The sequence below is a fragment of the Panulirus ornatus genome, chromosome 48, assembly GCF_036320965.1.
Source record: "Panulirus ornatus isolate Po-2019 chromosome 48, ASM3632096v1, whole genome shotgun sequence".
NCBI classification, from domain to species: domain Eukaryota; kingdom Metazoa; phylum Arthropoda; class Malacostraca; order Decapoda; family Palinuridae; genus Panulirus; species Panulirus ornatus.
The window spans coordinates 28,188,667-28,215,061 of NC_092271.1; the positions used below are offsets into that span (position 1 = coordinate 28,188,667).

Consider the following 26,395-nt stretch of genomic DNA (forward strand, 5'->3'; position numbering starts at 1 on the left):
GACAGAGCGCACTATTGGTGACAGTAGTGTCGGCCATCAGAGAAACTTACATTCCTTAGGGCGGTAAACCTCTGTGAAGAGAGAGAGTTGTTGTCTGATTATGTAGCACGATTGTTTGCGAGGTATGAAAATGTTTCAGTCTGCCGTTCAAAGTAGAGGCTAGAAATTGTACGATATTCCTGATGTGGAGGAATCGCTTGAAATGTGGAAGTTCTTCGACGAAGCGAACGTCGGGTTAGACCTAACCAGAGTCGGTCCTGCGACTGCCACCTCTTGTGATGTTCCTCGTTCACTTGTGCTTGTGCTCTCATTTAGTGCATTAGCAGTCTAGAGTAGATTCTCATTATTCCATAATTCATATAAAAGGAGACAGCCTTATTACATGTAAACAGTGTTACTACCATAGCACCGCCCACATCCAGTCATGTGAACGTGTGATACAGCCAGATGCTCAGTGCCTTTACTGACAGCCATAACCGTGTTATGAACATTGTGTATCGTTACATAGCATCGTGACTGATCAGTCCAAGCTGTGTCTTCTGCTCACAGGACTGCTTGGTTCTGAGAGTGTTGTCCTTATTCAATTATTAAATGTTCTGTTCCATAGATTCTTGCAGATAGTAAGAGTGTATTTTAAGCCAAACATTTCAAGCTATTTACAGACTAAATGATTAGTGACGGATTCTTTTACTTGTGTTTGATAACTTTGTTTAGATGAATAGCTGTCAACAGATATGTCAACTTTGTTGTGTGCCTAAAGTGATGCATTTTGAAGCCTTATATCAAACTGTTTGACGTAAGCCAGACTGCCATAAGTTTTATCTTTACTTTTCGTAAGGGAACAAAGTTTGGCTTAATAGTACCGTAGATTGTTTAGGTTCGTCTTTCATCCGTGTGATCTGTGTTGTGATCCTGTCTTGTCCTTGTCGGGCGAACGTGAAGTGTCGTGTTATCAAGCTTGCGTTGTGTACAGATGAGAGAGGATGGGGTGTTAGAACTGATTGTGGAAGGTGCGTGTGTGTGTGTATATGGGGAGGGGGGAAGAGATGGGGAATGTACTCAACTGTCATGTTGATTGGGCATATGTGAGGTGTGAGTGTGTATGTTGAGTGGTCATATGTAAGGTGTGAGTGTGTATGTTGAGTGGTCATAGGCAAGGTGTGAGTGTGTATGCCATGAATGCGATAGTTGTGACTTCGTCTCCCTAGTCCCTATGTTCCATACGTGATCATAAACACGCTAATACTGCAAGTTCTTCTCTAACTACCGCTAACTACGTGCTCTTTTCTAGTCTAACAAACTTGAATAATGTACACAGTGGGTGACTCAGCTTCTTAATGACTAACCTTCGTCTTGGATGATGCAGTAAAGAAACGCTTATAAAAAGGCTTCCTGTATAAAGCTCCCAGTGTGGGGCTCTCGAGTTAATGATGTTAAAGTTATAATCCTGCAGGTCTCCCGCCTCACCATACTAACCCTGACAGCTGACAGACAAGTGTACTGAGATGATGCTGACTACCAGACTTACAGTCCTTATGATGAGTTACAATTATCACTGTTATTAGTTATTATATGATTTCTCATTATTATTATTATCATTTATTATGATTATATGATTTCTTGTTTTCTTATCATCAGTTATCTTTCCTTATGTTTTATTTTGCTTCTTATATTGTATATGTTTTACTTAAAGGGATTGATTACTTTTCATTTCATTTTCTTCTTTTCAGAATTTCTCTCATTTGGTTTTTGTTACATTTGTTGTATATCTTTTAAGTTTAGCATTTGCCGTAGCGCAGCTGTTCTGCCTCCAACCATCTGTATATGTATATATGCCAATATAGTTCACAAATTATAAGCCTATAAGTATTATGTATTATTCAGTATTATAAAGTGACTGCTGCTGAGTCAGTTCTACCATACATGATCACAACATTCTTACTGTGGGAAAGTTTGCTGATAATGTCTAGTTCACATCTTCCATCACGTTTGTGTTTTCTTAAAGTTTTAGTTACTTTCTCAAAATTTATGTTCACTCTTAAGTTTGTTGCCATTATGTACCAGCATTAGATGAGGGCCTACCTGTTATTGCTTGGTGACGTTAATTTTGGCATGCGACGAAGAAAAGCGAACTAATGGGTTATAAAACTGATATTATGATTTACAATCTTCATTTCTCTCAAGAAAATAATGTGAATATGTGCGAAAGATGATCCATACAAATCTATGTTGGTCATGTGTTTGTATGGCTCACATTTCTAAATAGACATTGAAGGGCATTCTATTTCAATTTGTGGGAGATTTAGTGCACTGAGCAGTTCTAAAACTCTTTAGTTGCTGGATATTTACTGGAGTGTATTGGTTGAACTCCATGTGTTCAGCCAGTAGCACCTCTGATATAACATCTTTGCATTTCGTTGGCGTATATACTAAATCCAGAGAGGATTGTGAGGCATCTGCCTCACTACCTGATGGTAAGGCAACTGCCTCACTGCCAGATAGGATTGTGAGGCATCTGCCTTGCTATGTGTGGTGTGCGGCACCTGCCTCACTACCTGGGTGTTTGATAACATCTGATACCAGCACAGGTCTTAACATCTACAGTCACGATCGTCTCATATCATTCACGTGGATTCCTTCCTGACTCTCGCCGTCTCCTTTATATTCCTGACTGTCCCTCCCGTCCATAACTTGTCCTCTCTGCATTTACTCTAGCCTCCTCCTCCTCCTCCTCCTCCTCCTCCTCCTCCTCCTCCTCCTCCTCCTCCTCCTCCTACCACCTCTTCCTCACCGTCTGTTTCCTTCCCATTCTTCTTCTCTCAGCTATTCTCTGTACCTTATTATACTTCATTGTTTTCAGTGTACTTTGCCAACTTTATTATGACATTGTCCTCCTGTATTAAACTTCTTTTCGTTATTATGCTTAACTTTCTTTCCTTATTGTACTTCACCTCCTGACTCTCCTTCACGTCACTTCATTTATACCGTATCGTTTGTTTTCTGTCTCTTCAGCCTGCTCTCGGTATTGTTCTTGCTTATCTTATCATTCTCCAGTCTGGTTCTCGACAGTACTTCAAGTAACGTCTTGTAAAGTATTGTAGACTTCACCAGTGTAAGCTTCGCCCACCCTCCCTAACCTGGCCCACCGTCCACCATCTCAAGTTTCCAACACTTGAGTCTGACTTACCCATCTAGCCTCTCCCATCTATCGCCTTCCATCCATCTTGATCTTCAGGTTTTTCTTAATTCCCCTGTCCCCCATCCTCAGTTCCCATCTGAATTTCTTCTCCTCCCTCCACTTGTTCCCTTATCTTTCCGACCTCCTCCTACCTCTTGTCCTGATCCTCCCGTCTCTTCTCGCATCTCCTCCTCCGTCTCTCTCCTCTGCCATCACGTCACGCACCATCATCAGCTGACGCCGTGTACCGCCCCTCGTGCTCCGTCTAACAGTGTGTCTCCTCCTCCTCCCGTGCCCGCGTCGTCAGGTTCCTTTATGATGCTCACAGCCGACGAAGCTGAGATCAAGGATGGTTTGCGCCCGACCTTCACCGAGCGGCCCTCCATCAAGCAGAGTGAAGACGGGTCTTCGGTCATCTTCAGCTGCCGTTGTGTCGGCAACCCCACACCTACTATCTCTTGGTGAGTCTTGATCCCTCGAAATGTTGCCTTCACGAATTCAGAGGTAGATTATTTCAGAACTCCTCCCTTACTGCTATTATAACAAACACCATTCATATTTGTATGGGGTGGATCAGGCGAACTCCGACACCAACACATTGTTGCCCCACAACCCAGGTGTCAGAGAGGATGAGTCTGTATAGAGCCACAACCACCAGTCCCGTCAGGAAAGCTTGTAGAGGCTGTGGACCTATGGGAGTGTGAGGTGCTCACCTTGCCTGGCCTCACACTGGGTAGTGCCAGATCTCGCAATAGAGAAATGATAAAGAACTCGTACAAGTAATCATAAATGCTGTATGGAGAACCCGGATTGAAATTCTTTGGTTTACTTATAGATATTGTAAGTAACCAGGAAGTGAACGATTTTTCTCTTAGAATGACCTTGACCTGGTAATTTGTATCATGATTACATTGACCTTATGCCATGTAGGAATGACCTTGCTAAATTCTATCATAGTGACCTTGACCTCATACCCTGTCTGAGTAACCTTGACCTTAGACTAGATCAACTCTAGCTCTGACCTTGAATGACCCTCACATTCCCATGGCTTAGAATGACTTACTCATGGAGTTCGTGGGTGGACATGACCCAGGCTAACATGATGGAGAGTCACTATCCACGAGATGTAGTTATTCTGACGTATCATACCCGGGATGTGAAAGGTTTGGGCCTGATCTGACCACCTGTACGAATAGATCTGACCTCTGATGCAGCCTAGACCTACTTACCTCAAGACTTATGTCTGGTCTATATTGTAATCTTCAGTGTCCTTACGTAAGTCTTTGAATATCAACGACAAACGACACTGTGATATTTTCTCAATGTCTGTACCTTCTCTAACCCAGTATGAACCTCATGTCCCTCCTAGTATGACTCTACCAGTGAGAGGAGAGTAGTCCAGCACCTGACAGATCACATACTTGCAGGGAATTCAAGGGAAAGAAGCTTCGTGAGGATGCGCGGCATAAGATGAAGATTGTACCGGACGGGAAGATGTACCACATTGTGACCATGGAACTGTCCAGGGTCTCCAGCGCCGATGAAGGCGAATACAAGGCCTTTGCAAGCAACAAGCTGGGCGAAGGCATCGCCACCATCAACCTTCACTTCGAGGGCAAAACAGCTTCTGACAAGCCAAAGTGAGTTGGGGGAAAACTGGAAAGCCACTGACTTTCTGTGTGTATTCATAATTCGTCCCTGCTGAAGTCTGACCCTCTGCCATGTTTATTATCACCATTGATGAAGTTAACTATCTTGTGTATTATACTCGAAAACAGATAAATGTTAAGAATTGTGTTTTGACCAAGGTATAACTTTATTATCTGAACGTGTAGTATTCCTCCCAGCCTGTCCTTCAAAAGCTGCAGCAGCAGATTAGCCAGGTCTGTCGGTGTGTTCTGTGTTGAGTGTGAACAAGTTCTTCTTTCCTCAGGATCCCTGACGGTAAGGCTCCAAGATTCCCCAGGAAGCCTGAGATCCGTCAGGAGGGTGAGAAGCTGGTGATGGAGTGCATGCTGGAGGCCAACCCGGAGCCAGAAGTGACCTGGTACAAGGGGACTGAGGTGAGTTGCCTCCCCTGGCCTGCTCAGGTCATGACAGTGATTCTTTAAGTTACCTTATTGTCTTCCAAAATGGACAAAGTAGGTATTTCATTTTTTTTGTACAGCTTTTTTTTACTGCATTTTTGTCGTTCTTAACTTTTAGTTTATTAATTCCCTCCATTGAAATTTAAGTGTAATCCGGAATATCCACAATATTTCAGTGTTTGAATAGTATATCTTGATACATGAGAACATCGTATACCTTGATACATGTGAACATTGTATATCTTGATACATGTGAACATTGTATACCTTGATACATATAAACACTGTATATCGTCGTCGGAACGAGTGAGTGAAATGAACCGGAGGGAATGTAAACATAAGTATACTTCTCCAGTGAGACCCTTGAGAGAAGTCATCTTGGGAGACGTGTGTCCACTCATCATCGCTGTGTCACTCACTCCTCTTCCACAGGGAAAGGAAGCCTAACATTTCCAGATGCAACAACTCCACTAACGTTAACATATCTCAGAACTATCCTGTACATCCTGTAGTGTTACAAAAGTACAAAACTAACTTCATAATATACACGTCTTGCCCTGACCTCGGCTAGTCAATCATCTAGTGCATCAGCTTTTACCCCAACGAGAGCGCTAATATCCGGTGTCATGTCGTACCTGCAGATGGTGCAGGAACAGGGTCGCATATCCATATACAAGAAGATCTGTGGCAAGGACCAGTATGTCGTGTCGGTGACGATCGTGAAACCAGAGGAGTCGGACGGAGGACAGTGGCGGTGCAACGCCTTCAACCCCTTCGGCGACTCCAACGCCAATATCGCCCTTAATTTCGAGAGTGAGTCTCTCTTGTGTGTCTGTCTGCGGTTGAGTGTCATCCCTTGTCCCTCTCGGATAATTAGGTTACGCTCTCCTGTAAGAAGGGAAAGTAACATATATCTTTATTCATTATAAGAATTGAGTTTTTTGTTACACCTTTCCGAAGTCATGTAGTTGATAATGCAATGATATGCACAGCTGTTGATTGGGTAGAAAAGAGATTAGTTGTATATCGGAGGTAATCAGCTTAATATGTGTGGTCTTGAAATTTAGGGAAGAACCATTTTGGTATATCTGGTTTTCCTGAGGAGAGAGATATGGGAACAAATTAAAGGTGAAAATTCCATTTTGAATTTGCATTGTGGTATCTGGTTCCTTGTTACACAACCACACGTGACAGATGTTCACGTGCAACACCCTCCACTCCCCAGCTAACCTCCCACATCTCCTATGACAGAGGGTAAAGCCGTTCCGGAGGGCTTCGCACCCACCTTCCTGGACAAGCCATCCATCATACCTAACGAGAGTGGTACCATGATCACCATGAAGGTTGGTTCTTTAGTACAGTAATACGAGTCAGTAACACATTATGACTGATGCAGTGCCTTATATCATGGATCACTTTCATGTATAATAATGTTGTTCATCCCTGTCATGTGTTCAGGGAATGATGGAATATGGAAATCATCCCGTATAGCCTTAGAGATACTCATACTGTCCAGGTTTTATTGACCAACGTTTACTTACCCACGAGAGGAGGTACGGCGACCCAGGAACTCATTATAACAATGGTTACCCACAGGTGAGGTGCAAGGCCAAGCCACAGCCCACAGTGGAGTGGTTCAAGGATGGCAAGAGGCTAGAGGCCGCCAAGCGTCTTGTCATCAAGGAACACAAAGTTACATCAGAGATGTTCGAGTATTCATGTATAGTAAAGGTAAGATAACGCTCTGCCACATCAGGTAAGATGAGCTACGGCCACATGACGATGCTATGGAGTGATCACCCTAGCAGACCCTTGAATGGCCAGGCCGGTCCCTGAATGACTCAACTGGCTGTTCGCTGAATGATGATCGAGTATGGTTTCTCAGTGACCAACTTGTGTTATCATTAGCTGGAGGGCCAGTCGAGTCCTCGGTGGCTGGCCAGACTTACCTGTAGATGCCAAGGTCGGTTGGCTGGTGGATGACTGTGTAAGCAAAGAATGACGTTAAGATGCAGACTTATGACTGAAGTAAACGGTTTGTCTGTTCCAGCTTGGCTTAGTTTGGCTGCATGTTAAAGTCCTTTTATCAAAATATATTGAGATTAGCATGGCTGGCAATCCAGTCAATCCCCCCCGCCCCTGAGTACCAACACTCGACAGTAAGAGTCTGACTCCCTTGATATTGCCAGTAACGTGATCATAAGTGTCCACTTAACTGTCTCATCATAGCTCCAATCAGAAGCTAGCAGTAAACTCCTCAGTGTTGGCCATTTATCACTGGCAGTATCTGGGAAGCCAGACTTTTAACCTTGAAAATAGAACCCAGATGAGTTGGTCCCGCCCTGCTGCTAGAAATACAGTCATGTTATTACTGGCTTCACAAGTTCTCTTCTCTCAGATGATATGATTCAACTCTGCTTTACAAAAAAAACCTAAGACACTGAAAAGTACACACGGGCCATCAAATTTACACTTGGCAGTATTAGCTTATGAATCCTTAGTCTTGTGTGCTGCCATGTATACACATATGTCACTGAGCATTTCCACTCTGTATAAGAAAAGTTACCCCCACTATGAATAAAAGATACTTATTGTACATTTAAATCCACAGATGTTCATAGATTAATACAACTGTATAATATCATTCAGCAACTGGCTGACTGTTGGGTGTTGTGAAAGTCAATCATCGGTCAGGTGGAGTTCAGACGTCATCAGGTCATCACTGTTGATGTAAGGCTTCCTTCCCTACTGGTCAAGTGACGCTGATGACCTGATCAAACTCCAGCTGACCTCAGAATCCACTTTCCAAATACTCTTAATGACAACATAACAATGAGAGGAGGTTGATACACATTGTCCCACTTCCTGTTCCACCTGTACCCACACCCTCTGTCTCAGTGATCCACAAACGACCCAGCAAACTGTGCCCGAGTGTGAGGTGGGTGATCCAGGCCACAAGGCTCGGCCCGTGATCAGTTGCCTCATACTTGGCTGACCACCAGGTACTTTGTCACTGCTTGAGTCCCAAGTTGGGAGGTTACCTGACTGGGATTAAAGACTGTGGTGGAAAAGATATTCAGTCGTCTGTTCTCTTGATCACTGTTGTCTTGCCTTATCCTCCAGGATAGACTTTCTGGTGAGGGAAAGTTGGTGAGGGAAAAGAAAACTCAAAACTGATTCATAGAATTATTTATGAATGGCTTAAAGCAAGTCACATAAGGAGGAACCAAACGAGGAGATTAAAATTTTTGCCTAATTTGTATATCGCACTAATATTATGAGGTATCGTAAGGTTACCAGGGTGTTACATGTTACAACATGGTGATGATATCACTGCAAACATCTGCTTTATGTGAAGATTCCAGACCAGCCACTGTAGAGGCCAGTGGTTAGGTGAAGCAGACCGTTCACATTGTCTTGTTTCTCTGGAACACTTCTGTTGTCATAGTTGAAGTAAAACTAGGAATATGTTAAGACCTTACAAGGTTATAGAAAATCGTTTTGGTTATAGAATGGGAAAGTAAGTCAGGAAGTGAAAAAAATTGGATTTTATTCCATTTTTTCATTGTCACTGTCAGTTGTTGCGTTATAACACAGAGCAGAGCCGTGGCTTTACTTGATTCTAGCTTAAAGTGTTATGTAAAGTTGTTTAAGTAAATACAAATAATCGTTCCATTTGTATCGTCACTTTCTAGACATAAAACAGTTTGCTTTTGATGGATTTCTCAAAATCGGGAGGAAAGGCAGTTGGGAACCAAGGAAGATTAAGCCTGTGATGTTATGTATCTTTTGACCAACGGATCACATACGTTGAGGATGTTCGCTAGGGTACAACAGACGACAGGACTGTATATCTTTTCCCGTACGACCAGAGACCAGGGCAGAGAGTAGTGTTGCTGCATGACCTCTCTACCCTCTTGTGCTGCTGTGGCTGGCTTCCCCACGACGACCCCTTTCCCTCATGGCAGATCAATCTGCTGCGTGGGTCGTCTCCCTCTGTGTGACGTCTTCGCTCGTATTTCCCTTCCCAAAGATGCTCCTGAATGAGACTGTATCCCTAGTGAAGTCTTGCTGCATTGCTCCCCTCCGCGTTTGTCCCTGTGCCTCTGCTTTCTCCCTCCCGGCTCTCCTCCTGTGCCTGCTGATTCCTTGGGCTGACGGTGTTGCTAACTCAGGATCCGTGTGGTGCTGATGCTGGCAAGTACAAATGTGTGGCTATGAACCAGTTCGGTGAGGCCACCGCCAATGTCAACCTTAACATCGAGGCGGACCAGGAGCCGGCGGGCCAGGCACCAGTGTTCATAGAAAAACCCACCATCAAGTTTGAGGAGAAGGCTGGGCGAGTACTGATGGAAGCCCTGGTACGTGCAGACCCTCAGCCCACCTCCCGCTGGACCAAGGATGGCAAGGAACTCGACGTCTCCAGAGTGACGGCGACGGTCACAAAGGAGAAGGACGACCTGTACCGCATCCGTCTGGAGTTGCGGGTAACCCAGCGAGCCTCCGTCACTCAGTGCTGCAGCCACTATACTATATCTCTGTTACCTTGGCTGCCTTCTTGGCCTCTGTGTGCTGCCTTCACCCTCACCCGCTTCTCTAGTAGCGCTTTTTTATATAATTAACTTATGATTTCATAATGATTTCTTTTATTTCAGCGACAGTATACTCACGCAACACTAATGCCACAACACAAGGTGTGCTCGGAAAACGAAATTCTTGAGTAGCTGGACAGATAACGAAGCTTTTCACACTACTTGAGTCATGTCTCTTGCAACATTGCGTCGCAAGAACTTGACCTTTTCCGAGCTCAGCCTGACTGACCTCCTGGACTACTGGTCTAGCATAGCCAACTAAAACACTGCTACGAATATAGAGTTACTGCAGTTCACGCATCACATAGATCATACTGTCTCACATTCAACCATACTATAGTCTAGAACTATATTTCGCTAACCTACATTAACTCAAACAACTGATACTATATTTTCCCCCCGATTAATACTTTGTGCTGTAGTCACAAATCAAAAGTATGATATTAGAATATCCCAGATATACTCTTTATTAGAAATCTTAAAAGTCATGAACCATACAGTTCACTCCACCATATTCAAGTTTTCAAAGCTCCATATACCAGTAACCAATCTACAAGAAAACAACAAAAGACATTTTTGGCCCATCTTCCTCCCCTCTGGAATACCTACCGACGTGGTCTTGGCTCTTGGGGTACACAAAGTGGCTGGAGATGGCCCTCCCGCCTGAATGTGACTGTGCTGACATCACATTGTTATTACAGAAACCACAACCTACCGACGGCGGTGTGTACAAGTGCAACATCAAGAATGAGTTCGGAGAGTTGAACGCCAACCTGAACCTCAACATCGAAGGTGAGCACCAGTGTTACGTCACTCAGTTTGTAGGTCCATCGAGGACGTGACTAGTTCGCCAGGTGATGTGTTCGCTGGGATAAAAGGTTTTATCCAATCTTTATTTTATTTCCTTTATTCTACTGTTCAGAGTTTTTGTGGTGTAAACTTGAAAAGTCATTTTTTTGGAATCATTACCTATTCAAAAGTCAGTTAATATTTAGACCCATAATCTGATCGCTTTAACCCACTGTGTTACACTGTAAATTCTAGCTTAATATTTTCATTATCTTGGGTTAGACTCTGTCGTATTGAGTCTTGAACATTTGTGAATTTTATGAATGTTAAGATCTTGCTCTTATGTCTTCAGAATGTTTCTTTTTATGTTCATGATCTTCATATCACCCTCATGAACTACACTTTGAAGGCTTGTTTTACATGTAAGACGTGAACCCATTTGTCTTCGTGCAAACAGTGATGTGTATCTTTATGATGTGCAGTGGCGCCGACGATTAAGAAGCCGCCCAAAGTGGTGTCGGTGATCAACAGGAGAGTTATGATCGAATGTATTGTCATATCGACCTCCAAACCGGCCTGCAACTGGATGAAGGACAACGCCAAAGTCCGACTCGACTCCCGCCACTGTGTCATGATCAACGAGGTGAGCAACACTTGACTCAATTACATTCGAAAACACAGCTCATGTAACAAGCAGAATAGAGACGCTGTTGAAGTGAGGAGTGTTGATTCTGAAGCGATACCCAGATAAAGACTGAAGGAAAGTCAGGTTTTGAAAAAGAGAAGGAACCCATAGTATTGCATCTGTTTATTGTTTACCCACTTTGAATCTCATAATTCTTCTGAAACATAATTCCATCATGACCCATAGTGTACTAACCTTGGCGAATGCTTCCACAGCAAGGAGAGGGCAAGTTCCTGGTGCAGATGGAGGTGCTGAAGGCGGACAGGATGGACTGTGGCAGCTACAAGCTTGTGGCCAAGAATGAGAAGGGTGAGACGACCTCCCAGATTGTTCAGCTCACGGAAAACATGTTGGAGGTCAGTACTGAGCCATGCAGGAGGACACACATTGTGTAGGGAGAAACTAGGAGAGTGACTTGATGACACACACACACACACACACACACACACACACACACATACACCCTTACATTAAAGACAGAGTAATTATATAGATAATTACTGCTTTGTGTAAATATGGAAAGTGTTCTTGAGATTTATTTGATAATATGTATAATGAAATATTTACTTCATTCATGTCTGAAAGTTTGATTAGGTTTGATTGTTAAAAGACAGATGAAGATTTTACTGTAAAAGAACACGGTCAGAAACCGAACTACTCAGGTGACTGATATATTTTTTCTCTCTCTCCTTTTTTTCCACGTCGGCTGAACAGGAAGAAGAGGAGAAGAAGGTATGTTCTGTGTACCAAGTAACTTGTCTGTCATTTGCAGTTGTAATTCTTGAACTGCTTTCCCCAGATTCATTGTTCATAATGGTGTGATCCCACCCCACTAGGTCTTGGAATGTCCATTGATTGTTTCATTCTGACCAGAGGCCACGGAAATATCCGGTTTTTGGTCTAACTCCTCTACCTCCTCCCTTATGTTTCTCAGGCTAAGCCAGTGGGAATTTCAGTCTGCTCTGTCTGATCCTACTTCACTGGCCTGCACGAACTGCCCTAATCTGTTAGTTTAAGAAATAATGATAACAGAAACTAAAGATTTCCTTGCACAGTGCTAAAGACTCACCACTCCCGTCTCCTCCCTGCTCCCCCTTATACACAGACAGTGTGCGTTTACACTGGTACTTGAACACGTGTGTATGGGTACCTGAGTACAATATTACACTGGTACTTTAGTATGTGTGCACTCGTACTTGAATACTTGTGCACAGATACTTGAGTATGTATACCCTGGTATTTGGATACTTGTACACTGGTACATGATTACGCATACATGATATTGGAGTACATATACGCTTGAGTACGTATATGCCAGTATTTGCGTGCGTGTACGCTGATACTTCGTATATAGATCAATACTTTAGTACGTGTGCACTGGTACTTGAGTACTTGTTCACCAATATAAGTATATGTGTACGCACTGTTAACTCAAAATCCTGATTTATATGAAAGTAAACTTTTACTCACTTGTTCCCTCCCAGTGTTAGTGTGTACTAGAGAGAGTGCCAGAAGATTTGGTCATCTCTCGTTACCTCTAGTTTGGAAAAGAATTTACTAGGGATAAGGCGAGGGAGGAGTGTAGCATCAGTTTCTGTTATGTGTTAAGTCCTCAGTCAAGGTCCCACTTGACTTCCTTTATGTTGTGGATATCCCAGGTCTTTGGTCAGACTTAAATTGTACCCTGTCAAACTTAAACTGAACATACAGAGATAGTTTTGCACATCTTAAACTCATGTCATTTCCAGTGAAAGGAAGTATATTCAGTGAATATGAAAATTGGTAATGTTTGCATATAATGGATAAACGATTGAATTAACATATACGACTCAACCTTCCACAAAATTGTAAAAGTAACACGTACAGTATAACCTTCTATTTTCCTTCAAATGATTTCAGAATTTTGCAAAACTATTTCTGGTAGTACAATACGGAACGGTTTTTCCCCCCTAGCTCTGGTTATACCCTAAATTTTAAGCATGATTGAAACATTATTTGATCCCTAGTGTTACTACATGTACAGTCTTCCATTATATCCTTCTCAGTCAAGCATATATACAAGCACTGGGTCAAGCAGATACAAGCACTGGTCCCAGACAAATATATTTATAGATCAGATACCCACATAAACAGTACTCTTATATGCTGAACTTACCATTATACAATGACATGTTCAGGAGACATCAGAGGAAGAGGAAGAAGATGAGGAGGAGGAGGAGGAGGAGGTAGAGAGCGATGAGACGGTCGTAATGGAAGATGAGGTGAAGGAGGAGGAAGAAATTCATAAAAAGGTTGAAGAAGAGGAAGAAGAAGAAATTGAAGAAACTGATGTAACAATGGAAGAGACGGAAGAAGTCTCAGAAGAAGAAACTAAGAAGAAGAAGAAGAAGGAAGAAGAAAAGAAGGAGGAACCTAAGAAAAAGGATGAGAAGAAGGAGGAACCAAAGAAGAAGGAGGAAGAGAAGAAAAAGGAAGAACAAAAGAAAAAGGAAGTAGAAGAGAAAAAGAAGGAAGAACAGAAGAAAAAGGAAGAAAAACCTGAAGAGAAACAGAAGAAACCGGACAAGAAAGAAGAAGAAAAGAAGAAGCCAGAGGAGAAAAAAGAGAAACCAAAGCCAAAAGAGGAGCCGGAGAAGAAGAAGAAAGAGGAACTCAAGACCACCAAGAAAGAGGAGCTTTCCGAGACTGGTGAAGACTCAGCAGCTGAAGAACCAAAGAAGAAAGATGAACAGCCCAAGACCAAGAAACCTGCGGCCAAGCCCAAGCCCTCAGACCTGAGCGAGAGTGAAGGACCCGAAGAGTCCGAGAAGGAAGAGGCGCCAAAGCCGCGCCGGAGACCCCCGCCAAAGAGCGAATCTGAGGTGACTGAAAGTGAAGGAGAAGAAGTAAGAGAGAAGAAGGTGAAGAAAACCACCTTGAAGAAAACGACTAAGGCAGAAACGCCGCAGAGTACGATGGACGAAGACACCATGACTGAAGGAGAAGACAGGGAGGTGGACGAACGTCGTCGAGTAAAGAAGACGGTCAAGGCGCCAAAGAAGGTGGGCATGAGGACAGCCAGACCAAGATGGACAAGTGATAATGATTTCCTGCTGCGCTGCGCTGCTAGCTGAGCTCTGGCTCAAGTAACTGTGCTTCTGTCGCCTGGGCCAACTTCACCAAACCTCGACGCAACTTTATTCATTTATTTTTTCTCAGCCTTTTCATCGCCAGCGTGCCTTCACTTTATTTTCTTTATTATTTGCCATTTAATACGAAAAGGAAGGTAGACACTAACGTCGCCATGAAGACGGGCTTCTGCCAGCGATTTTTCTCCTCTTGCTTATTATGGCCACCTCACAAACATCTTGGCAAGAACTGTTATACTTACACCTTTCATTCTCTCAGATTAGTTACTATCGCAAACAGTGCACCTTACAATCTGAATAACATTTCTCTGCTCGTACTCACACAGTCTTATTAATACTTCTGTATACATCTGACAGTTATTATTCATATCACCATATACATCTGACAGTTATTATTCATATCACCATATACGTGTGACTTATTATTCATATCATCATATACACCTGACAGTTATTTCAATATCACCATATACATCTGACAATCATTATCAGTACTGCCATATACAACTGACTTATTATTCATGTCACCATATACATCTGACTGTTACCATTCATGTTACTACATTGATCTGATCTGACAGTTATCATTAATGTTCCCTAAACATCTGCCATTTACTGTCAGTATTACCGTAAACATTACTGTTATTATCAGTGTTACTATATACATTTCACGTATTACAATTATTACCATATTTATCTAACAGTTCTCATTAATGTTACAATATACATCTGAAAGAATTATTCATGTTACCATATACATTTGACAGTTTAGGAATGGCATTTATGAGTTAATGTTTTAAAAAATCGTAAATATATATATATATATATATATATATATATATATATATATATATATATATATATATATATATATTTGTTTAGTATGTCATGTACATTTTACATATAGCTTTCATTTTCTAACTGATCTTACTTTTTCCATTTCAGGTAAGGACTTGGGGTGTCTACGTTTGGTAAAGTTTCTTCATGTTACCCTCACATTTCGTTCAAAGGTTCTGTGTATTGACAATGTGTTGTGTATAGTCGTGTCATAGCCCCTGTTAGTCCGTCATAGTCAAACTGTCTCTGTCAGCGTAATTTCCAGTTGTCAGACATTATCACAGCATCTGGTAACATGTCATCGATATATTTCTGTACAAGCATCTGATACCCTTTCTGATGTAACTTTTCAGGCCATAGCATCTGCTTCACTTGTTGTATTTTGTATGATTCTGTAATAGCATGTTACAGTATGGCCTGTCAGCACTTCATGCTGCAGTTATTCTGGTGCTGTCAGCATCTCACTTTTGATCAGCATATTCTTGTGTTAGGATGTTATACTATTGCCTGTGTTTTGTTATAGATTTTGATACTTTCACATATTCATAACGACCCTGTTCGATTTTGTGACTTTTGTCAGTTCTTCCCAGTCATAACATCTGAAGATGTAGCTATCTGTGTATATCTGTTACCCCTTTCATAGCATCTAGTGAATCCTTCAGAATGTTAAAATCTTTTGTGATTTCCTGCAGTAGCAGTGTTTATTCCCTGTTAAGTAAATGTTATATAGATTGCACTTGTAGAGAGTAATTATGTCCTTCAGTATTTTATACTTGATGATCTGCATGCTCCCCCTTCCCTCCCCACAACTCCCCCTTTCCCCACAATATATAGTTAGTTGAGAGCTGAACACAGCGTGTTCAGCTCCTCACAGTGTGTCTTGTACTCATGGCCAGAGTTCTCACGTTGTAAAGTAAGGCAGACCAATTCATAAGTGGGTTAGTTCTGATAATTACTAAATCCACCTTCACTTTAAATTTCATACGATTATTTTTTTGAAATGTTGGATACCAAAATGACCCTTGGGGTCTGACCACTTATTCACCGAGAGTTCTTGGCTTGGGAAGGAGACACATACGCAGACAAAGGTTTAGGATGTAGTAAGGTGCCATTTTGTAGTGATTCATCCAGGTTTTCCCTCCCCTCTTTCATATAGCACATAGAGGAGGAAGAGGAAATAGTCTCTGAAACCGAGACTTTGATCTCAGAAACAGAGGAAGAGGAGATAATTACAAAGAAAGAGACAAAGACTGAGCAAAAGGAAGAAAGGAAGGAGTCCAAGAGGAAAGACTCCAAAATCCGAATGGAAGAAGAAATAGTTGAGATTGTAGAGGAGAAGGAAGAACCAAAGAAGAAGCAGAAGATAACTAAAGAAGAGAAAGTTATGGAAACGGTTGAGGAAAAGAAGGAAGCGGCGAAGAAGAAACCAGAAGAACCAAAAAAGAAAACCTCAAAGGTAGAGGAAACTGTAGAGGAAACCAAGAAAAAAGAGGAAATTAAGAAGAAACCAGAGGACAAAAAGAAGGAAGGAGAACCTTCAAAGAAACCAGAAGAACCTAAGAAAGCACCCGAGGAACAAAAGAAGAAACCCGAAGAACCAAAAACAAAAGAGGAACCTCAAAAGAAACCTGAGGAACCAAAAAAGAAGCAAGAGGAACCTCAAAAGAAACCCGAAGAACCAAAAAAGAAGCAAGAGGAACCTCAAAAGAAACCCGAGGAACCAAAAAAGAAGCAAGAGGAACCTCAAAAGAAACCCGAGGAACCAAATAAGAAGCAGGAGGAACCTCAGAAGAAACCTGAAGAACCAAAAAAGAAAGTAGATGAAGCCAAGAAGAAACCAGAGGAACCTCAGAAGAAGCCAGAGGAAACAAAGAAGAAAGCCGAAGAGTCCAAGAAGAAAACCTCTACAGTCGAGGAAAAGAAGGAAATAGTAGTAGAGAAAAAGGAAGAAGAACCAAAATCTAAGATAAAGAAGGAAGAGGAAAAAGTTAAAACCACAAAGGAAGTGCAGGAGAAGACCAAAAGGCAAGAAGAAGGCAAAGGGACGAAGAAGAAGGAAGAAAAGTACGACAAGGTTGATTCCATCTGGAACGATGAACCTGAGTATGTACCACAGAAACCTGTTCTACGGAAGGACTCGCTTCAACAGGAACCTGTTTACACTAGAGAGTCTGAGTCTGAGTCAGACGATGGCGAAGACTTAATGTCGTCTCTTTTGTCAGAGTTCATTGGTGCTAAAAAGAAAAAGCCAGTCGAGTTACATTATAAACCTCAACCGCGGAAGAAATCCTTCGATGTAGCGAGAGCGGAGGAGCCAGAACCAGCGTCAAAAGAAGTTTCACCACAGGATGAACCGGAGGAGGAGAAGGAGGAGGAGCAGTCTGCCGCATTCACAATTAAAGAAGAGCCTAAGAAAAAGAAATCGTCTGTCGAGGAGGATGCGACTCTGAAGACGCAGAAGAAGAGAGAACCTGAGGTAAGTGAAGAAGACTTGTCACTGACCATTAAACCGAAGGAGAAGATAAAATCACCGCCTCGCCCACTTGGAAAACACGAAGTTTTAACTTCAGTCATCAAAGAAACAGACGAAGAGGAGGAGCCACCGACACCCCCTCCGTCACTTGCTCCTCGATCTGAAAATGAGGAAACTCCGAATTCAAAAAAGACCCAAGAGGGTATGACGCCCATGGAGCGCTACGTACTGGAACTCTTTGGTCCACCAGATGGCCAGGAAGAAGCTCCGGTAGGCAATACCGTTCCCAGATGGAGGGATGTCTCGCTCAGAGGACTTTTTAGCCTTTTTTATTATTTTTGAGAATTTTTTTGTAGTTTTTACCACATTTTTTGAGAGATTTTGTGAGAGGAGCATACATTTTTATATTTAACTCCATCTCGCCATTTGTTTTGGAAATTTTGCTCACAGTGAGTGAACCTAAAAAGGCCTCTAGAGCTGGAGTGTCCACTCCTCGTCCATCGTGTGGTCTGGCAGTCGTTTCCTCTTGCTCTTGTCCTTGGTTCGCTGCGTCATGCCAGCTAACAAATAAAACAACAAGAGGATAAAATCAACGAACTCTAAAGTGAAATGAAATATAAAAACAAACGACAATAAATAGCACCATAGCCAAGTTGCCTTCGCAACATAAAATACTACTGAACAACCCCATTTTACTGTCATATAAACCATGTCTAAATTTTATCTTTCTTTTCCAGCACAGGTTTAAGTTCTTATGAGAAATGCTTTATTTTTTTATTTTCCCATCTTTATTGTAGACTTGGCCGTATGTACGAGTTGTATCTCTTTGAGTCTCTTCCTCTCTCTCTCGTAGGAGCAAACTATGTAGACTAACTGTTGTAGTTTGTGGTGGGCAGGTAGTGAAGGGTGATGGACGGTTTCTAACAGTGTCTTGTGCCTCTTTCTTGCCCCACAGAAGGAGGAGGTCAAGGAGGAGAAGATGGAGCAACAGGTACATTTTATTTTAAGTTTGCTGCATTGTTTGTCACTTGTCTCAGAATCAGTAGTTTTGTTTGTTTTTGAATCAATTTGATATAAATTTGGTGTTTTATATCAGTTTAGTACAAATATATTTGTTGATATATTTTGACACTATAATCTACATTTATTATTACAACCAGTTTTTCTTTTATTTTACACTGGCTGAAAGCTACATGATAAGATATAATACATGTTCTAAACGAAAAATTAATGCACGCTCAATCCATTCTGAACATATATAAAATATTCACAAACTTTTTACATCATTATAAACAATTTTTTTTTATATTGTTCATCTGTCAATTAAATGTGTGTCTTTTGCCTATTGCATGTTGCTTTTTGCTAAAAATGTTCACGTCCATTGCTTTCCGTCTTCTCTGTGACGTTAGTAGAGCCGTTCTTGTATGCATGTACTGGACACATTGACGTCACGCTTCTTGTGTCAGGTCTTGGGGCTCTCCTCTGCAATGTGTTTGGTGATGTTTTCCTGCGTGACGTCATATGGTTCAGGCTGGGACATAAGAGAACGGTGTAAGTGTGTAGGGTTGTGGGGGTTTACACGTGGTTAGTGTGTACACTTGCTCTGAGGTACTCATGCTTACTGTTGTGTTCGTCTCCTGTGCTAAAGGAGGCAGCCAAGGTGGAAGAAGAGGGGAAGATGCAGGAGGAACAGGTTGAGAAAAAGAAACTCAAAAAGAAGGAAATTAAGATGGAGGAGACAGACGAGATTAAGAAAGTTAAACTTAAGAAACTTCAAGCCAAAGAAGAAGAAGTAAAAGAAGATTTTGGAAAGATTAAGCTGAAAAAGGTTGAAGCTAAAGAAGAAGTGGCCACACTAGAAGGCCAGAAGGTTAAGCTGAAAAAGGTCGGAGCTAAAGAAGAGATGGTCGTTGACGAAGCTCAAAAAGTTCAGCTAAAGAAGGTCGAAGCTAAGGAAGAGGTGGCCATACAGGAAGGCCAGAAAGTCAAGCTCAAAAAGGTTGGAGCAAAGGAAGAGGAGATGGTTAATGAGGCCCAAAAGATTCAGCTGAAAAAGGTCGAAGCCAAAGAAGAGGTGGCCATACAGGAGGGCCAGAAGGTCAAGTTGAAAAAGGTTGGAGCTAGAGAGGAAGAGGCCATCGATGAAGCCCAGAAAGTTCAGCTGAAGAAGGTTGGAGCTAAAGAACAACAGGCTGTACAAGAAGGCGAAAAGGTTAAGCTCAGAAAGGTCGGAGCTAGAGAGGAAGAGGCCGTTAATGAAGCGCAGAAAATCCAACTCAAAAAGGTCGAAGCTAAGGAAGAGGTGGCCATACAGGAAGGCCAGAAGGTTAAGCTCAAAAAGGTCGGAGCTAAAGAAGAAATGGTTGTCGATGAGGCACAAAAAGTTCAGCTGAAAAAGGTAGAATCTAAAGAACTTACGGCCGTGGAAGAAGGCGAAAAGGTAAAACTCAAAAAGGTTGCAGCTCGAAAAGAGGAAGCAGTTGAAGAGGGCGAGAAGGTGGAGTTGAAAAAATTTGAAACTAAAAAACTAGAGGTGAAAAAAGAGGAAGCTAAAGAAACTAAGTTGGAGCCTCTGAAGGTTTGTGAGTCTGGCTAACATGTTTGGCTCATCATTCTCACCTGCACGAAGCATGTCGACGATAACAGCTCTTGTATCTTATCAGTGCGTTTAAATATCTTGAACTACTAACATAGAGATACAAGATGCAATAATTACCATTCTGATAACCAGTGCCAAGTGCTATGAAGACGTAATTTCTGACTTATCTCAACTGATCAGTTTTTTTAAACGTTCATGAAGAACTTGACTAAATCTTTAAGATAAATTCTCCTAAACCAGGAGCTTAATTCAAATTATGAAGTTTCATTCTGACATGAATTTTCATTTGTTTGAATTCATGCGTTAATTCCACGCTATTAAAACAACTATAATAGAATAAAAGAATCTTAAATGAATTACGCAGAACAGTTTAAACTACTTTTTCTCAGTCAACTGTAATTATGTAAAGTGATCACCTAAGTACACTAACAAACTAAATCAATAAAGCGGATAAGTTACAGATACAATGGCTCTGTTATCTGAAGATATATGTGAGTTCTCTTCACATGATTTGTCAATTTTCCGTTTCTGTGCAAGATTGCTAATCTATTTCCTATGCCATCTGGGCCTGTTTGATATCTAGCTGAGGGAGCGAGACTGTGTATTTGCTTGATATTCATTGAATCTATTGTGTCATACATTTTTCATGAAGGTGGTCAAGTGGTCCTCGGTCCATTCTATTATATCTAAATCTGTAATTATTGAATCACACGTAGACCTCATCGCTCGGCAAATACATATGTTCGCTCCGGCAGACATGTACTATGTTCCGCCCTCTTGTTGTGTCTGGAGCCACTGGTGTTAGTGGCGTCTGCTGCTCGTTAGCCAGACAGGCAGCTAATCCAGCCGCTCTTGGCGCCCATTACTCACGAACTAACGCATTAATATTATTTCTCTGGATGACGCGACAGTTCAACAGCCAGACCCCAAAATGCCAGTCGAGGTTAAGGGATGAGAGATCTAGAACTGTAACTTGTCGGTTTAGTAACTATTTTAAAGCAGGTCGGTAACTTGCCGCTGATTTCTGATCATGTTCAATCGTTCTAGTTCCAAGGTATACTAAGGTGACTTACTGTGGCTCTTAGCAGGGTAAAATAAACCATTCCAGCCCACTTAGACATTGCTCTCTAGTTTGGCGTTGTGCAGCATTCAGCGTGGTATACTTCAGAGCAGTCGAGTCTTAAGATACAACCCCCCCTTTAGAGCACCTCCTTCCCCTGTAAACAGTTACAAGCGACTAGCCGTACACACCTTCCGTCCCACACGCCCCTTCCATCATAGTCATAAGAAAGTTGTGTAGAAATTCCCTTCCTGCCACATAGAAAACAGAAGGTGTACAGCCCCCACTTGAGATGGTCTCGTCATCCACTGTGAGTTGCTTGTCTTGCATTGCTTCCTTGTGTTTGTTTCGCCGTACTGGTCTTTTGGTTCACAACGCAGCCATGATGTTGCAGGACATCTTGCGATAACTACGTAGTCTTACGTTCTTATGAAAACGTATCACTTGTTTCAGTAGCATCTTATAAACACAAGGTCATCAAAGGAATACTGGGAACTCGGTCTTCTCTTGTGACTGGTCACTGTCCACACTTCTCAGTGTCATGGCTTCAGAGGTCTCAAAGCCAGTACGAATTCTGTGATTTTTTTTGTCATCTTTTTTTTCTCTCGTAACATTTTACAGTGGCAGCAACTTACATAAAGCTCACAACTGCTTTTTACAACACTGACTTTTACAAGCGACCTCCGGGACATATATATTGCATCCATAAGACCACTTTTCCCTTTGCATCCATAAGACCACTTTTCCCCAGAATATCAAGGGGAAAATCGTCTTTATTCTTGCTGTAGATCTCTGGTGTCCCATGGCCGGTAGCTTTATCTTGTTACTGAAAACTTTTGATCTGGTTGTAACACTTGAGTACTGTTTGGACTGATACCAGTAACACAAGGCTCCACTGCATGTGCATCATGTCATCTTATAAAGGCTAGAGCATATGGTTCGTTGTATATAATCTAATCTAAAGGGAACCTCATCCTAGTTACTCTTAATATTTTTAGTTTTCTCATTATATAAAATGTATTTCTAAATATATATATATATATATATATATATATATATATATATATATATATATATATATATATATATATGCTCATTGTTTATCATAAAAAGCCATTTAGTTTCCATTAAACCATATCCCTTCAACGATGAAAGGATATCTAAACGTTTTTTCTTCATCTTTACAGTGTAGTTCAGCCTTAGGAAATAGGATTTAACCCACAACCAGGATAGGCTATCAGGATTTAAGCTTATATGAGTGTGTGAGAGAGTTAAGTTTACGGGTCGAGTATGCATCATTCGACATCCATTAATTCCATTCACAAATCTTTTCCCCCATATAGGTGGAGGCTGAGGAAAAGGTAGGCAGCACGCGGACCACGCTCGCAGTACTACTGGGTCAAAGGTCTTTTATAGAAGGGGGAAGTGTATATGGCTGAGGACTGGTAACCAGGCTGAGTGCGGCCGTGTGCTTGGTGAAGCCTCACTGGAAAGCAGAAGATCGTGGTCAGACGCAAGATAACGTGGCCAGTTACAGTTTAACACAGACCATTGTAGCTAGATGCTGGCTCTACACGGGCTGGTGTAGTTAGACGTAGACTTGCTATGACGTGCAAGTCGTAGAGTTGCTACGACATGCAAGCTGATTTAGCTGGACGTACGTACAGATCTGACAAGTTGCAGCAAGCTTGTGTGGCTGTAGGCGAACCTGGAGCATGACACGGACTCTTGCGACCGACTGAAAACCATTGCTGCTAAGCGTAGACCAGGAGAGACGCAGAGTATGTCGCTGACGATGTGTTCATCATATGTACAGATTATGAAGGATCGCTTCTCACTGTAACGCAGAATTTATAGAACACAGACTGTCACAGCGCTGCGTGCCGTTCGTTGTCACACTTACTGTAAAATCTTCACATATTTCTAATTTTCCGTCGCCTCGTCTGACCTCCGGAGAATGTTATGCTCATAAACTCAGTCTGTAACATGATTACACTAAGTTCTTGCATTGTCCTTGGTAATATCATCATTTGATCGACTCATCTCGCTGAAATTTGACATCTTAGTTCAGATGGCCACGTTATCCTGCGGTGTTCCTCTGGATCGCTGGACATGTATATAACCGGCAACTGAGACCACGAAGCTCGCGGCCCGCTTGGCTTATGACTGGGTATGATGCCCACCTACCTACCAGTCTGCAGTATGTAGGAGAGTGTGGAGGACCAAGCATCCGCTGGCGTCTCCCGTACAGGCGGCAGTGGTGCTTGGAACCCTCGCGACTCCTCCTTATATAAGCATTATCAGTCCATGCTATATCACCCCAACCCTTGTGTAGGAGGGAGTTTGTAACACTACTGACCCGCTATCGCTTCAGAAGGACTTCTGATAAGGATCGAGATTATCCTTCAGAAACGTTGTGCATTTGTTGACCGCGAGACCGAAGATCAGAGTTGATATCAAACTATTTCTTCTTTATTTCTGAATATCTTTACTTGGAAATTCTGAAGCGATATTCGTGGTGGCAGTTTTATCAGAATATAGTGCTAATGGTAGATTAATATTCTAGGATAGTTCCAGAATGACTAGTTTTAGAGATGAAACTGCCACATTAGTTTTAACATGGTAAACATGACTGGGATAATACTATCATGAACTAAGATGAGTCACATACGGTGTCCCACCAAGCTGTTCCTACCCACACCACAACAGCACCACACGACCATTCCACTTGTTCACTTTTGTTAACATCTTCAGGGTGAGCGATACAACACGTTGTGTAAGCCGTGCGCTGATTGGTTCAGTGAGTGTTACGTAACGGCCCTGCTTCCATGGGCTGTGTGATTGACTGATGTCCTGAGACAGGTCAGGTTTACTACATTTTATAACGAAATACGCGTCAGGTTGATGGTTGGAAAGCTCCCGTAGTCCGGTTCAGATCCCCGTACACAACAGTCCTTTCAGTACAGTTATTTCCTTGGGTATTTACAAGGAATGTTCGTGTACCACATTCCCTCGTAAGTCAACACGTGAACCTTGATGTTTGTGTTCGGTGGTCGCCAGGGCCGTCGGCGAAATCGGAATCTTCCCATCTTCAGTGAATCTTTTGTTACCACTGAAAACTACTCCCATTTTCTTTTTCTTTTTCTTTTTTTTATCATTGTAACCGTCCGTGACCGCATTTACTGTCTAAAAGTATCTCGAGTTCCCCATTATCATGAACAGTAACAGCCCCCTCCCCCTCTCTCCCCTTCTTTTCATGTTAATAAGTCTCACTCCCCACCACCACCACCACCACACCACCACCACCACACCAATCTTGTCAACAGCACCAGAACAGACACCCCATCACCCACACCCCCGGGCGGACTCGCCGCCTCCTGTAGTGAGCGACCACACACTCACACTGGCACACAGGCAGTCATGTCTGAGCCACCAGCCCAGCCAGCCACTGCCGGGCCAACAGATGAGTCGCCGCCACAGAGTAAAGACACCCAGAAGGTACACCTCGCTACAGCTGTCGTGGGAAATAAGACGTATATAAATTTCTCCTTAAACTTTCCCTAAACCTGTGTAACCCAAGTGGTAGACGTGTCTTCTTCCGTGTGTTACTATCGTGTTAGTGTTGTGTCAAGTTGTGGTGACTTGTTGATCATGTTATTCCTTTTTCCTTTTTGAATTCGTTGTAAATATGAAGTACTTTTGACATACAACGATATAGTCAGTCTTGCATTGTCTTTAATTGTGATCATGTTTGTAATGAGATCCTCTTCCAGCAGTAATGTCTGACACATGACAATACCTTAATTCTCTCTTTAAACAACCCTTAAATTGCACGTGGCCATTGGTAAACAACACATCTTAATGGTTCCCAAAGCTAATGACCATCCCGGGCACCGGCGTCACTCCCTACACCTCCGGCACGTCTCATCATCTTTAATGGGAAAGTTTCATTTGTATTACTGATTACATTCAAGGGAATTCCTTCCTGATTACATTCCAGGGAATTCCTTCCTGATTACATTCAAGGGGATTCCTTATTGATTACATTCTAGGGAATTCCTTATTGATTACGTTCCAGGGAATTCCTTGTTTATGTTTCATGTTTGTAAATACAGAAGTTGACCACTAGTACGAAGTGTGGTGAAGCTAAAACCCTTCAGTTTGTCACCTCGATCATTGAAATCAGTGGATTTGGGAGACGTGGGACGTCGTATGGAGGGAGTTGTGGGCGAGGGTTGGTGCTCGGTGTAATACCAAGATAACGGAGTAAAGTTATACCTGAAGTATTGTGTGGAGCAACCAACTGACTTGAATGTCTCCACCTCTACAGCACCTTACCTGCACCTACCCCTCCACATCCCACCCTGCTGACGAGCAAGGGATGTCCTCCGAGTACTCTGAGGAGGAGGAGGAGGAGGAGGAGAGTTGGGCAGGAGGATTAGACATGATGAATCTACGGGTAAGGCGAGGCTGGTGTCACCTGTGCTGTTATCGGTAGCAAACCTTACGAGTCACAGCTTCAGTAGATCATGCAATATGATATTTATTTATTTTTTTTTGTACGTTGCTTCGAGGTTTTTGTCATTGGATTAATCTTATTTTCCATTTTTGTACTTTTTTTTGTATATAATGACTTCGCGCAAGTGTGTGGCGTCAAGCAGGTGACTATAAATGACCAGGAATACATGCAGGGGTTAGCAGTACGATGTTCATAGGTGCACCAAAGAACGTTACCCGCGCGTAGATTTTTCGTAGTGGCTACCTCTCTACCCTCCTCCCTCATACATGTTTCCCCACCTCCCTGGTACCCACGCGAGCTGCAAGACCTTCCTATGTGAAGTCATTTACCCAACACACACTCCCAGGTGACGCTACTTCTAACACCTCTTTAAGCATCCTTGCTATCTAGCGTAACACCTGTCATTGTTGTCCATGAGTGTACGTCTAAGACATTAGGTATTATAAGT

The 26,395-nt window shown here is 42.3% G+C and overlaps 1 protein-coding gene across 1 annotated transcript in view; it reads left to right on the forward strand.

Annotated features, from left to right (window-relative positions):
* bt (projectin protein bent) overlaps positions 1-26,395 on the forward strand; it is a 178,750-nt gene that overhangs the window by 40,547 nt on the left and 111,808 nt on the right. Inside the window, 17 exon segments of the mRNA XM_071690353.1 lie at positions 3,507-3,639; positions 4,606-4,818; positions 5,112-5,241; positions 5,907-6,078; positions 6,517-6,608; positions 6,862-6,996; positions 9,441-9,752; positions 10,559-10,649; positions 11,129-11,289; positions 11,547-11,687; positions 12,046-12,063; positions 13,509-14,372; positions 16,453-17,772; positions 18,725-18,760; positions 19,418-20,347; positions 22,772-22,789; positions 25,759-25,887. Of these exon segments, the coding sequence (XP_071546454.1) occupies positions 3,507-3,639; positions 4,606-4,818; positions 5,112-5,241; positions 5,907-6,078; positions 6,517-6,608; positions 6,862-6,996; positions 9,441-9,752; positions 10,559-10,649; positions 11,129-11,289; positions 11,547-11,687; positions 12,046-12,063; positions 13,509-14,372; positions 16,453-17,772; positions 18,725-18,760; positions 19,418-20,347; positions 22,772-22,789; positions 25,759-25,887 (4,895 nt within the window).